At 44.8% G+C, this 15,372-nt stretch overlaps 1 protein-coding gene across 1 annotated transcript in view; it reads left to right on the top strand.

Moving 5' to 3' along the window:
* Positions 1 to 10,851, top strand: part of HIRA (histone cell cycle regulator) — a 57,314-nt gene extending 46,463 nt beyond the window's left edge. Inside the window, exon 25 of the mRNA XM_007460016.1 lies at positions 10,735 to 10,851. Within this exon, the coding sequence (XP_007460078.1) occupies positions 10,735 to 10,851 (117 nt within the window). The remainder of the gene's footprint in view (positions 1 to 10,734) is intronic.
* Positions 10,852 to 15,372: the final 4,521 nt, after the last annotated feature.

The raw sequence follows: 15,372 nt of genomic DNA, 5'->3' as shown, positions 1-15,372 counted from the left end.
GTGGAAATTGAAAAGTAAGCCAAAGTGCTTTGAAATTCTTTCCTGTTACACTCTTCCAGCACACTGCCGGCATCAGAGAGAGCGCGAGTTGCCAGCCCACCCACCCTGGCAGGAGCCCTTGGCATCAGGGGCTGAGAGAGCATCCACTCAGCCACGTGCCTGTGCTGGGAAGGCTGCCTGCCGGGGGCTGTGGATTTGTTAGTAGTGAGGCTCATAGTCCGGTCAGGAGGCAGACATGAGCGAGTAAGCAGTTCAGTCAACAGAGCAATGACGGGTGTGCCTGGGAGAATGCGGCGGGGAGACCTCGGAAGAGGACTTTCAGAATGAAACCCCAGGACAGGAATGAGCCTGCTCCGTGGAGACCGGGGAATGTGCTGGTAGAGGTGACAGAAGTGCAGAGGGCTTGGCCCATGGAGGCCGCTGTGGTTGGAACATCGTTGGCAGAGGAGAGGGTGTGACGTGAGTCCAGAGAGGGCAGGAGGTGGATCCCTGGGACCTTGTGAGGAGCTGGGGTTTAGTTTAGGGCAGCGGGAGCCGGCAGAGGAGTTGGCGCTGATGTAGCAGAGCAATCAGGACAAGGCAGACCTGGCAGTAGCTGAAGACAACTTGGATCCATGTGGCAGCCACAGAGAAGGGAGAGGAAGCAGATTCAAGATGTATTTAGCAAGCTGCTATTATCTTTATGACCAGGAGTCCCTGCCTCCCCTCCCATTGCGGTCATGTCTGCAGCAGTGTAATGGGGCAGGAAAGCTGTATAGTTTCTAAATGCCACAGCTGTCACCTTTAATCTTTCTAATCTCACCCTGAAACAAAACCTATAAAACTTAAACTAGGCCATATGCCCAGTACCCTCTGGGAATGTGAACTGATGAAAGGGGAAAGAGAATAATGAACATAATGAAATTGCACAGATAAGACTGTGGCGCACACAAGTGGGTAGAGTGCATTGATCGACTTGGGCAAGGAACAGGTTGACGGGGAACTGGGGGCACGGTTCGCTCCACTGCTTCACTCAGCCGTTGGGCAGCTGCCGGTGGAGCCCCACTCTGGCCAGGTGTAGCTCGGCAGCCAGCTGCAGCGAGCAAGGCTCAGGGGCCCAGCCTTCATGGGGACAGAGGCAGATTGGAGACAAATGAGCAAGTACATGTAATGTGTTGACGGGGATGGGGTCCTGTGAACACCAATGAAGAGGGCAGGGGTGCGGAGTGCTGATGGGGTGCTGTTTTACATCCAGTGATCGAGGAAGCACTGACTGATTGACAGAGATCAGAGGAGGTAAGGGAGGAAGCCCCGCAGATATCTGGGGGAAGAACATCCAGGCAGAGGGAACAGTGAGGACAAAGGCCCTGAGGTATGAGGGCTCGAGTGTAAAAGGAGCAGCTGAGCAGAGGTGATGGGAGGGTAGAAGAGGTGAAAGATTGGAGGGTCAGTCCTGGAAGGACTCTGGAGGTCTTGGTGTGTACTTGGCCTCCATTTTTTATTTTGTTGCTGTAGATGTTAATTTAGTTGGTTACTAGAATCCTAAGTTCAAAATCAATTCTCTACAGTTTTGAAGGTATTGTGCCGCAGACTTTTAGCATTTGCTGCTGTTGCTAAAACTGCCGCCAGTCCGATTTCCATTGCTTTGTAAGTTCTTTCGGGATCCTGCCTTGGTGCTTTCAAGTCTCACAAAGCTCTCGGTCTATGTCTTTCATTCATTCTGTGGACTTTACTTAGAGGCTGTCTTTGGTTATAGCTTCCCTTTCATTTCCCTCATCATCAGAGAGATAGCATGTCCTCCCTTCTTAAAATCTGCTCCATCATTTTTTATAGTTCTAATTCTCCTTGAAATATTCATTTTAGTCTTTTGAGCACAGTAAGCTTAGTTATTTTAAAGTTGCATGTCTGATAGTCCTAATATCAGGAGCCCTTGTGGGTCTGTCTGTATTGCTTATAAATGTTTCTGCTGGTTCTCGTTCATGTAATCTTATCTCCTCAAGTGCCTGGTTATTTTCAGCTGTCTGCTGGACATGGTATTTGAAAAATTGCTTGTAGAAATAGCTTGAGCCTCAGGTTATGTGGCTTTTGCGCAGAGCATTTTGTTTGCTTTGGTGCCAGCTCTTAAGGCACCCGCTCTGCAGGGTCTCAACCCGGTCGGGATGGAGGTTTTCCGTGCTGCCTGGGGACTTTTCAGAGCTGGGCACTGGCTGGTGCAGGGGGGCTGGTTTCCTTCCAGTTTACCCTTATTCTAGGGTCGGGTCATCCCTTGGGGATACCAGCACAAAGATGAGGTGGTTTACCAGGGACCCCCACTTTTCATGGGCCTTAGGCCCCTGCTTTGGTCCCCCAGGCTCTCAACTCTGACAGAAGCCCACTCAGCCTCTTCCTCATCAGTACATGTTCCCAAGGCCAAGGTGTCCCTCTGGATTCCTGCCTTCCCCCACCCCAGTTCAGTCCTTCACCCCAGCACATTAGCTCTTGGAGTTCTGCTTCTGCTTAACCAGCTTTGTCCCCTGTCCTCAACAGGAAGGGTGTTCGGAATTACCTGCAGTAGTCGAGCTGTTTCCCAGCACACCTCACCTCTGGGGAAGCCTGACAGGCCATCTGCTTGAGGGGTGGGGGAGCACGTGTCTGACAAAGCCCTACCCTTGGCCGGGTTGTGGGGCCTCACTCTGTGCCCAGCTGCCACTCTGGGGGCCTGAGCCCAAGACGTTAGCCAGAGCTCTACATAGAGGTTCTCTGTCTCAGCCTGAAGGTGGGCACTCTAGGCCAAGGTGGGGTGGGGAGCACAGGCAGGCCACCGGTTACCAGCCATGCACCCTCCTCTCCCCCTCCTTCCTGCTGTTCTTGCTGACCCCAAGCTTTGTCCAGGAGAGCCTGTGGCTCCCTTCCCAGGAGCACCATCAGTGCAATGCTACCTGCTTTTTACCTCTGCCAACTGCCTAAAACCACTGGTCTGCTCGGGGTCCCAGTATCCATGACAAATGCTTTCAACTGCAGGTAAATGATACCCTGTCTAGTGGTGGCTGAAGTAGTTTTATTCTGTCCTCCAAGACAAGTCCTTTGGAGTTAAGTGGAGGTCTGTATCTCTGTGATTCTGTTGGCCTCTCCCTCATGTCATAAGATGGCTTTCGTGTCCAATTGAAGGAAGGAAGACAGAAGGAAGCCAGTACCAGTAGCATCCACCCTCTTAAAAGGAAAGCCAGCCCATGCCTCATAGCAGCCAGCAGACCACTTGGGCACCCCCACTGGGAGGGAGGCCAGGAAGGCAAGCTGTGAAGAGTATGGCGGGGAAGTCTTGGAGCAGGTCTGGACAGAGCCAACTCCTGCTGTCTGCCACATCCCCTTCTGGCCTCAGTGCTCTTCTGAATTTATGCCTTTTTTTTTTTAAATACATCTTTATTGGAGTATAATTGCTTCACAATACTGTGTTAGTTTGTGTTGTACAACAAAGTGAATCAGCTATATGTGTACATATATCCCCATATCCCCTCCCTCTTGAGCCTCCCTCCCACCCTCCTGATCCCATCCCTCTAGGTGGTCACAAAGCACCAAACTGATCTCCCTGTGCTATGCCGCTGCTTCCCACTAGCTATCTGTTTTACATTTGGTAGTGTATATATGTCGATGCTAGTCTCACTTCGCCCCAGCTTCCCCTCCCCGCCCTGTGTCCTCAAGTCCATTCTCTATGTCTGCATCTTTATTCCTGCCCTGTCACTACATTCATCGGTACCATTTTTTTTTTTTTTTAGATTCCATATATATGCGTTAACGTACGGTATTTGTTTTTCTCTTTCTGACTTACTTCACTCTGTAGGACAGGCTCTAGGTCCATCCACCTCACTACAAATAACTCAATTTCATTTCTTTTTATGGCTGAGTAATATTCCGTTGTATATATGTACCACATCTTCTTTATCCATTCATCTGTCAGTGGGCATTTAGGTTGCTTCCATGTCCTGGCTATTGTAAATAGTGCTGCAATGAACATTGTGGTACATGTCTCTTTTTGAATTATGGTTTTCTCAGGGTATATGCCCAGTAGTGGGATTGCTGGGTCATATGGAAGTTCTATGTTTAGTTTTTTAAGGAACCTCCATACTGTTCTCCATAGTAGCTGTATCAATTTACATTCCCACCAATGGTGCAGGAGGGTTCCCTTTTCACCATACCCTTTCCAGCATTTATTTTTTCTAGATTTTTTGATAATGGCCATTCTGACTGGCATGAGGTGATACCTCATTGTAGTTTTGATTTGCATTTCACTAATAATTGAGTGATGTTGAGCATCTTTTCATGTGCCTCTTGGCCATCTGTATGTCTTCTTTGGTGAAATGTCTATTTAGGTCTTCCGTCCTTTTTTTTTTTTAATTTATTTTATTTTTGGCTGCATTGGGTCTTCATTGCTGCACACAGGCTTTCTGTAGTTGCGGTCATCAGGGGCTACTCTTTGTTGCAGTGTGCAGTCTTCTCAGTGTAGTGACTTCTCTCATTGCAGAGCACAGGCTGTAGGCACGTGGGCTTCAGTAATTGTAGCACATAGGCTCAGTAGTTGTGGCACACAGGCTTAGTTGCTCCACAGCATGTGGAATCTTCCCAGACCAGGGCTCGAACCCCTGTCCCCTGCATTGGCAGGCGGATCCTTAACCACTGTGCCACCAGGGAAGCCCTTCCACCCATTTTTTAATTGGGTTGTTTGTTTTTTTGATATTGAGCTCCTTACTGTCTCTTCTTCTTGATATGGGGAGCAGAGGGGGTGAATTGAGTATGAGCCCTCTGCCTTCTTGTTGAGTTTCGTTGTGAACACTCTCATGGTGAGAATTGGCCATTCAAATGAAACTGGTCCTCAGGATGGCTGGGAAATGGAGCTGGGGATGGAGCGTGCTGCCAACGAGCAATGCTGACTCTAGATTTAAGAGCCACTTGTATTTCCTGTTGAAATATGTTGGTGTCATTTGTTTTTCGTTTTGGTTTGTAGGAATTCTTTATATTTTGGGAAAATTTGTGATATGAGCTACCAGCACATCTCAGGGGACCCCCAAAATCCAGGTTTCTTTCCCTCAAAGATCACGGCTCAGTGTGTACAGGAGGGAGACAGTAAGCAGAGGGTTGGGCACTAAGCAGCCGTCCTTCAGGTGCGTGCGTGGCTGCCGGCCTCTGAATCCCCAGCCGGACCCTGCTCTTGGGAAGCCTCCGTCTGCCAGGGTCTTCATTGTAGGACCTGTGACACTGACCTGAGAAGTGGTGATGAGCTGTGTCCAGGCTGGTGCCTGAAACACAGCACCATCCATTTCTGAGAGCCCAGGCTGGGAGGTGGTACTGGTGGCTGTTGGTATTGATACCAGCCACAGAAGCCTTCCAGCCAGAGGGCACATCCTCTGTCTGGTAGTTTGCCCCTGGTGCCACAGGCAGACAGAATGTTTTGCTTTGCTTATAGCAGTTTATTTCATTCCCTTTGATTTTTTTTAAATAGTGCTTTTCAGGTTTTTTTATTTTAAATTTATTTTGAATGATAATGTAGTCACATACTTCAAAAATTAAAAGGTACAGTAGTTTTGAAATAAGTTTTGAAATCAGGAAGTATGAGACTGCACATCATCTTTTTCAAGATTCATATGGCTATTTGGGGTCCCTTGGGATTCCATAAGAATTGTAGGATGGATTTTTCTATTTCTGTGGAAAATGCCAGTAGGATATTGATAGGGAGTGCATTAAATCTATAGATTGCTTTTGGTATTATTGACATCTTAACTATATTAATAAGTCTTCCAATCCATGAACATGGGATGTCTTTCCATTTATTTATATCTTCTTTAATTTCTTTCAGCAACATTTTGTAGTTTTCAGTATACTAGTCTTTCACCTCCTTGGTTAAGTTTATTCCTAAGTATTTTGTTCTTTTGGAGCTTATTGCAAATGGAATTGTTTTCTTAATTTCTTTTTCAGATTGTTGGTTGTCAGTATATAAAAACGCAGCTGATTTTTGTATGTTGATTTCATATTCTGCACACTTGCTGTATTCATTTATTAGTTCTAATGGGTTTTTTTGCGGAATCTTTAGGGTTTTCTACATATAAGATTATGTTGTTTGCAAACAAATAAGTTTACTTCTTCCTTTCAAATTTGTGTGTCTTTTATTTCTTTTTCTTGCCTCATTGTTCTGGCTAGGACTTTTTAGGATTATGTTGAATAGAACTGAAAGTGGGGCATCCTTGCCTTGTTCCTGACCTTAGAGCAAAAGCTTTCAGTCTTTTAACACTGAGTATGATGCTAGCTGTGGGCTTTTCATATATGGCCTTAATTTTACTGAGATAGTTTCCATCTATTACCACTTTGTTGATTGTTTTAGTAGTGAAGGAGTGTTGAATTTTGTCAAATGCTTTTTCTGCATCAATTGAGATGATCTTCTGGGATTTTTTTTTCTTCATTCTGTTAATGTGGTGTATTACATTGATTGATTTTATTTTCTTAAACCACCCTTGCATTCCAGGAGTAAATCACACTTAGTCATAGTATATAATCCTTTCCATTTGCTGTTAAATTCTGTTTGCTAGTACCAGTACCGGTACCAGTCTGCAGCCTGTTAGGAACCAGGTCGCACAGCAGGAGATGAGTGGCGGGCAAGCGAGTGAAGCTTCATCTGCTGCTCCCCATCACTCCCCATCGCTCACATTACTTCCTGAATCATCGCTCGCATTACTGCCTGAACCGTCCCCCCCATCACTCCCATTACCACCTGAACCGTTGCTTGTATTACCACTTGAACCATCCCCCCATCACTCCCCTTACCGCCTGAACCATTGCTTGCATTACCACCTGAACCATCCCCCATCATTTGCATTACCGCCTGAACCATCTCCCCCATCACTTGCATTACTGCCTGAACAATCCCCCCCGTCACTCGCATTACCTCCTGAACCATCGATCACACTAGCGCCTGAACCATCTTCCCCATCACTCCCATTACCTTCCTGAACCATTGCTTGCATTGCCTCCTGAACCATCACTCCCATTACCACCTGAACCATCCCCCCATCACTTGCATTACCACCTGAACCATCTCCCGCATCACTTGCATTACCGCCTGAACCATGCCCCCCACCACCACTCGCATTACTTCCTGAACCATTGCTTGCATTACCACCTTGAACCATCCCCCCCATCACCCACATTACTTCCTGAACCATCTCCCCCATCACTTGCATTACCACCTGAACCATCCCCCATCACTCGCATTACTTCCTGAACCATTGCTTGCACTACTGCCTGAACCATCTCCCACCTCCAGCCCCCAGCCCGTGGAGAAATTGTCTTCCACGAAACCGGTCCCTGGTGCCAAAACGGTTGGGGACCACTGCACTAGTATTTTGTTCAGGACTCATCAGTGTTCACAAGGGATATTGGACTGTTTTCTTTCCTTGTAGTGTCTTTGTCTGGCTTTCATGTCAGGATAATGCTGGTCTCATACAATGAATCTAAACATGTTCTCTTCTCTTCAGTTTTTTGAAAGAGTATGTGGAGGATTGTTGTTCATTCTTCTTTAAATTTTTGGTAAAATTCACTGGTGAAGCCATCTGGTCAGTCCTGGGCTTTTCTTTGTTGGGAGGTTTTTGATTACTGATTCAGTCTCCTTGTTACTTATAGGTCTGTTCACATTTGCTATTTCTTCATGATTCAGTCTTGGTAAGCTGTGTAGTTCTAGGAAGTTGTCCATTTTATCTAGGTCATCTGATTTGTTGGTGTACAGTTGTTCATAGTATTCTCTTATTTATACTCCTTTTATTTTTGTGGCATCAGTTGCAATGTCCCTATTTCACTTCTGATTTTCATTATTTGAGTCTTCTGTTTTTCTTAGTCCATGTAGCTAAATGCTTGTCAATTTTGATGATCTTTTCAAGGAATTCATTTTTGGTTTTATTATTTTCTCTTTAGTTTTTCTGTTCTCCATTTTACTTATTTTCTGATATGTATGATTTTCTTATGCTTGTTGGGTTTAGTTTGCTTTTCTAGTTTTGTTAAATGCAGTGTTCTGTTATTGATTTGATTTGTGAATCTTTCTTTGTAGATTCTTATAGCTATAAACTTCTCTCTAGCCAGTGCTTTTGCTGCATTCCAGTATGTTGTGTTTTCATTTTCATTTGTCCCTAGATATTTTTAAATTTCCCTTGTAATTTTTTCTTTGAATCATTGATTGTTTAACAGTGTGTTAATTTCCACATGTTTGTGTGTGTTCCAGTTTTTCTTCTGCTTTTGATTTCTAGTTTCATTCCGTCGTGATTGGAAAAGACACTTTTATGATTCAGTCTTTTTAAGCTTATTGAGACTTGTTTTGTAGCCTAATATGTGGTCTGTCCTGGTGAGTGTTCCACATGCACTTGAGAAAAATGTATATTCTGCTCTTGTTGGGTGGAGTGTTCTGCATATGTGTGCTTTAGGTCCAGTTGGTCTATACTGCTTTTCAGGTCCTCTATTTCTTATTGATCTTCTGTCTGGTTGTTCTATCCATTATTGAAAATAGGATATTGAAGTCTTCTGCAAATTGTAGGACTGTCTTATTTCTCCTTTCAGTTCAGATAATGTTTGCACCATGTGTTTAGGAACTCTGATGTTTGGTGGGTATATGTTTATAAATGTTACATCTTCTTGGTCAATTGACCCTTTTATCATTATACAGTGTCCTGTGTCTTATAACAATTTTTGACCTAAAGTCTATTTTGTCTATTATTAGTATAGCCATCTCTTCTATTTTGCTTATTATTTACATGGGATATCTTTTTGATTCTTTCACTTTCTTGTAAGCAGCATATAGTTGGATCCTGTTCTTTTATCCATTTTTTGATTAAGGAGTTTAATCCATTTTCAACATGTGCTGTATTTCCACTTATGCTATACAAGACTGCTTTTAAATTTTTTAATTTCCCTAAAAGTTTCACTCCTGCTTCTTTCCACAACCTTAGACATTCTGTTGTATTCTACCTGTATCTCTTGACCCCAGGTTCCCAGGGCTCTGCAGTTCCCCTGCAGCTTTCACATGCCACAGTGCTCACCACTGCCTTTTGCAGCCTCCGTCCTGATATCTATACTATGCTACTGTTCCCATCAGTACTCTCCATTCATTTAGGTTTTCTTTAATGCCTTCCAGTAAAGTTTTTTAATTTTCAGCACATAGGCCATACACATCATTTTTAGAATTATTCTTAGATATTTTATAATTGTGGGTATTCTAAGTGATAAGTTGTTTTATGTTTTCTGATTATTCATTGCTGCTGTACATATGCATTTGACTTTGGTATATTAATCACCAGCCATCTTCCTACACATTTCTATTATTTTTATTAATTTGTCCATTAATTGTTTTGCATTTTCTATGTGGTTTAAACAATGAAGTCATCGCAAATAATCTTTTTATTTCCTATTTTCCAGTTCTAAGTTTTCTAATATTAAATTCTCCTTGATTTCCAGGATAAACCCTACTTGGTCATGAGTTGTCATCTTTTTTTTTTTTGGCCACGCAGCACAGCCAAAAAAAAACACTTTATTGTGAATCTTGGTATGTCTTCCTTTGTAGGTAATATGTTGTTGTACTTTCGAAATTTTCAGAAATTTTCTGTCTTTTATATCTGAAAATTCTGTATATTTCATTCTAACGTGTCTGGTTATCAGTTTTCCCATATATTACTTGATCAGCACTCTGTGGAGCCTTTCAACCTAAGGCCATTCGTTGTTGTTTAATTATGTGAAATATACCCATATTATTTCTTTAAATATTTCCTTCTCTCTTCTTTCTCTGTCTCCTGTGGGATCCATTATGTGGATGTTGGGCCTGCCTGCTGCGCTCACCTGCCTTTGTAGGCAACAGTACAGTTTCTCCTCTTACAGTTTCCCCTCTGCCTGCCTCCCTGCTGAGTGTGGGCTGCTCCTCTATCTGACCTCACTCTGACTTGGTCTTCAGCAGTGTCCAGTCTCCTGCTAATCCCATCTCCTTCAACCACTGTGTTGCTCAAACTTTGTATCTACACTTGGTTCTTTTCTATAATTCATCAACTTGTTACCACACTTGTTTTAACATATTGGCCCTTCTCTTCCAGTGGTCAGTGCTGTCAGTTGGTGGTTTTCCCTTTGCAGCAGCCGTGCTCCTCAAGGGTCTGTGCAGTGGAGACCCTGCATGGCAGTGCATGTTGCAGGAGGGCCCAGGCAGACATGGTGCCACCCAGGGTGGAGGAGGCATAGGCAAGAGCTGAGAGCAGAGACTCCAGGACTGTAAAACCAAGGCCAGTCACTGTCACCCAGGCACCTCCTCGGCCCTGGCCTTGACCTCAAGTCCCTGGAACACATCCACATAAGGGAGTGGCCCCTCCAGGATAGCCGTCTGCCTGGCCCTCTGCCCTGGTAGCCTTACTTGCATTCTGCTCTGGAAGGTCAGGCTACTCTAGCCACTAACCAGTGCAATCAGAGGCCAGCGGTTACTATGCCAGCAGACTTAAGGGACACGGAAGAGCAGAACCTACCTGGTACCCACCCTTGAACTGTGTCCCTCCCTGGGCCCTGCCACTCCACCCCATGTGCCCAAGCTCAGCTTTTTAGCTGTCCCAGGCCTCCCAGCATACAGAGAAATTGTTCTCATCCATCTATGGTTTCTCCATTGGGTGCCCATGGGGCAGATGGGCACAAGGGTCTTTGTTGGGCCAGGAAAACCCCCACAGTCTAGCTCTCCTCACTGTCAGTTGCACTCAGCTGTCACTCCTGTATCCGCAGGGTCTGCGGAAGAGGGACCTGCTGAAGGAGCTGCTGCCAGTCATCGGGCAGAACCTCCGCTTCCAGCGCCTCTTCACCGAGTGTCAGGAACAGCTCGACATCTTGAGGGACAAGTAGCCTGCCCAGCCACAGCAAGGGCAGGGCCACACTCTCGCCACTGAGGACACACAGGTCGGCCTCTTATCTCGCTGGGCTACAGGATGAGGAGACACTGGCAGGATGTGGGCTGTCCTGCACCAGTACCGGCTCAGCCCCTGGGCACACTTCCCCTGTGTCCTGGGCCTGTTTCTCCCTCATGGGGAGCAGCTGTGCCCACAACTCGTTCCTCCCTCCAGGACCCCAGTGCGGAGCTGGAGCTCTGCGCAACTGCCCCAGGGCCAGTGAGGCAGCCCAGGCCTGCCATCTCCAGCACGGTCCCCAGATGGACACTAGCCCTGCTACTGTAGGTGCCGTGCTGCTCCAGCTATGACGAATGAGCCATTTGTGAAAGAGAGAACCCTGAGACGTTAGCGTATTATGCAGTCAGTAGACTGACCTGAGACCTATGTAAAAAGAAAGCCTATTCCAACACATGGACTATTTTTGTACTAGAATTTGCTAACTTGTAATATGGAATTTTCCTTTTGGCCAATAATCAGGATTTCCCTATAAGTCACTTGGACATTGGTCACTTGTAGGAAATTTAAACTCTAATTATGACAGCTACATTGAAAAATAATTGTACTGAAATTAACTTGTCTATCTTCATTTAGTTTTAATTTTTAAATGTTTGTAAAAAGAGACTTTTGAGGGGGATGGGGCAGAGGGTGGGCGATTTCTTTTGTAAGTGTAAAATAAATGAACACGCATTGGATACCAAATGGTCCTGACTTGCCCTGCCTTTTCCTTCTAACTTCCACCTCCCTCCCCTGCACTGTGAATTCCTCACCTTTGATGTCATCTGACCCCCCGGCCCCTCCATGCAAAAAGTCATTTCACAGCATGGAGTCACTTTCCTGGTCGTGCAGCATCTCAGGCTGAGCTGGGCGAGTGGGCTGGCCACCGTGCACCTGTCTTCTCCCAAGCCAGGTGGAGAGGTCCTTGGTTCTGTCTGTGCTGTGCTCTGGGTCTCTGACTGTGCTGGGTACCAAGGAAATCATGTAAGGAAATCCATAAATACAGACTTGAGTTTTCTGAAGAATTATCTGGAAGCTGGGATTTTCTTGGAAAGTGGTCCCGATGCTGATCCACAGGAGAAGAGACAGCCAGAATCACAGAATCCTCAAGCCTGGTGAGGGCCAAGCACCTTCTCCCCTGGGTCCTGGACCTCCTCGGCACCTCCCTGCCAGGTGGCCATCCCATTGCCTGTCTCACTCAGAAGTCACGTGGCTGCATGAGAACCAGGCACGCGTGCATGCCTGACAGAGCCAGCACACACACTGCATCTGGGCATGGACACCCAGAAGCCAGGCTACAAGTGTGAGCTTTTCTCTGAGGAATGAGCCATAGATGCTGCACAGGCATTGAGAACTCTGGAGCCCCAGGATGCACGCAGCCTCGGAACTGACAGGCCTGCCTGGGATCCAAACCAGGAAAAACGTGGGCCTCACTTTTCAGCTGTCAAAGGGAGGGTGAGGTTAAGAAAACGTGCATGGTTGTGAGGACCAACTGGGATCACAGAGGCAAAGTCATGGCACTGAGCACATGTTCCCGTGAATAAAACTTTGACAATCAAGTGTTTTTATACACTACTATTTGGACAGGAGAGGAGACAAGCAGCAGAAAGACTGGTTGGAAACTTCTGGTTCCAGCCAAGATGGATTGACAGGGACCAAATTGACCCTTCTGCCTGAAACAACCAAAGGAACCAGTCAAAATGCATGAAACAATGGTCTCAAGGCACTCGATATCAGAAAACAAAGGACAGTGATCCCTGGGATATGGAAAGCAAAGATGAACCCTGTGACTGCCCCAGCTTCCTACCTGGAGAGAGAGTTTCCAGGCTGCAACAAAGGGAGGGGAAGCTGAGGTAGAGCCCAGCAGAATACATGAGTTGAAGACATGAAGCTGAGAGCCCAGGAAGACCAAGGCAGCTAGAGTTTTCAGGACAGAATCCCAGAGAGGAGGGAGCTCCATGGAGAGAGAACCCTGGAGCTCAGCAGAGGGAGTGCCTTTGCATATTCAGCTGCATACTGGTCAGTGCTTGTGTGATGAGGAAATGGCTGAGGCCAGGCAAAGAACCATCTGAAAGGATTAGGGTGACAGTTGTCTAGTTGTCACCCAGGGCTGGGAATAGTGCCTGTTCCTACCAACAGGACTAGAAAAACTCATAACTCACAGGCTTGGGATAGAAGAGTTACTCAGGAAGTCTTGCCTCAGTTTTGGAGAATAATTAGAGCACTGCTCCAGATCCATCTAACAGAAAATAAAGCAAGACCCAAAAGGATCAAATTGTTTCCAAGTAATTAATTACATTGCAAACCAAAGTTCAAGAGAATTTATAAGAATACAGAGGTACCCAACATCCAACAAGGTAAAATTTATAGTGTCTGGCATCCACACCAGGCATACAAAGAAGCAGGAACACAATGCAAAATGAGAATAAGCGATCTTACTGATCAGTCAAAACTGGCCCAGAAGTTACACAGATATTAGAATTAGCAGAGAAGGACATTAAAACGGTCATTATTACACTATTCCTTTTGTTCAAAAAAGTTAAGTGGAGACATAGAAGACCCTAACAAGGAAGTTGCAATCAAACTTCTAGAGATGAAAACCTGTAACATGGAGATGAAAAATGTGTGGAATAGGATTAATGACAGATTAGACATTGCAGAAAAGATAAGTGAACTTGAAGGCAGAGCAATAAAAATGCTCCAAAACAGACAATCCAAAGGAGGAAAGAACAGAAAAGAGCATCAGTAAGCCATGGGACGTCAGATAGCCTAATACACAGTTAACTGAAGTCCTCAAAGGAAAGGAGAGAAAAGGTGGTGATAAGAAAAAATATTTGAATAAATAATGGCCAAAAATTTGCCCCACCCTTCCTGCTGTCCCTTGTGCGCCTACAGGCAACCTCTGTGCCACTGTGCCCTCATCCCTACCCATATGCCATGCCTGCTGACCTCCCTACGCCTGTCTACTGATGCTCCACACCTTCCCACTACCTCTGCCTGCTGAACTTGTTTGCACGCAGAGCACTGGGTGTATTTTCCTGGGCTGTATCTCCCTGCCTCTCCAAGTTCTGACCTGATCCCCTTAGGCCCCTCCCAGCTTCAGCCTCCAGATCACCTGTGAGAGGAGTCAGAGCCCTTTACACATTAGGCTGGTGCTGTGGGAGGTTGTATATACCTGCAGCAGGTACACTGAGGAGATAAGGCAAAACCCATTGTCTCTTTCCATGTTAAATCTGTTATTCTTGTTCTCTCACATATATGGCAAATATTTTCTCAGTTAATCTTTAAATTTTATTTGTGTGTTAATTTAAGCTTTTAATTTTTGTGAAATTTAATTTTTGTTTTTTTTTAATATAATTTGTTTTAATATTTATTTATTTGGCTGCTCCGGATCTTAGTTGCAGCTCATGGGATCTTCATTGCTGTGTGCAGGATCTTTGTTGTGGCATGTGGGATCTTTTAGTTGTGGCATGCGGGATCTAGTTCCCTGACCAGGAATCAAACCCTGGCCCCCTGCATTGGGAACATGGAGTCTTAACTGCTGGACCACCAGGGAAGTCCCTAATTTTTGTTCTTTTGTAACTTATTTTTTTAACCTTAGGACACTTCACCAGATACATGGATGGCAATTAAAATAAGCACAAAAAATGATGTTCAATGTCATCAGTCATTTAGAAAATGCAAATTAAAACCACAGTGATATAACAGCACATACCTATTAGAATGTCATAAAGTTAAGAATATATATAAAATACTGAGTATTGAGGATGTGGAGCAACTAGAGCTTTCATGTATTGCCAACAGGAAGGCACAATAGTATAGTCACCTTAAATAGTTTGACAGTTCCTTGCAAAGTTAAACATACACTCATCAGAGGACCCAGGTATTCCACTCTTAGGTTTTTGTTTTTGTTTTGTTTTTAAAGATACATAACATTTTTCATCACAAGGATATTTCATGTTTCCCTTTAAAAAAAATAACAGCTTTACTGAGAGAAAATTCTCATAACATGTAACTTACCTATTTAAAATGTACAATTCATTGGTTTTTAGGATAGTCACACATGTGTGCAACCATCACCAGTTACTATTAGAATATTTTCATCACCTCAAAAAGAAACCTCATGCCCTTTATCATGCTCCATCCCCCCATCCCTACCATCCCTAAGCAACCACCAGTCTACTTTCTGTCTCTATAGGCTTGCCTATTCCAGTATTTCATACAAATGGAATCGTAGACTGTGGTATTTTGTGACTGGCTTCTTCTATAGCATAATGTTTACAAGATTCAGTCATATATCAGTACTTCACTCCTTTCTATGGTCAAATAATAATTAATTGTATGGGTATACCTCATTTTGCTTCTCCAGTCATCCACTGATAGACGTGTGTTTTTCCAGTTTTTGGTGATTATGCATAATGCTGCTCTAAACATCTGTGAACAAGTTGTTGTGTGGACATGTTTTCATTTCTCATGGTTATAT

Source organism: Lipotes vexillifer, unplaced genomic scaffold (assembly GCF_000442215.2).
Source record: "Lipotes vexillifer unplaced genomic scaffold, Lipotes_vexillifer_v1.1 scaffold987, whole genome shotgun sequence".
NCBI lineage: Eukaryota > Metazoa > Chordata > Mammalia > Artiodactyla > Lipotidae > Lipotes > Lipotes vexillifer.
The sequence above is the reverse complement of the archived record's forward strand: the minus strand, read 5'-3'. Positions and strand labels throughout refer to the sequence as shown.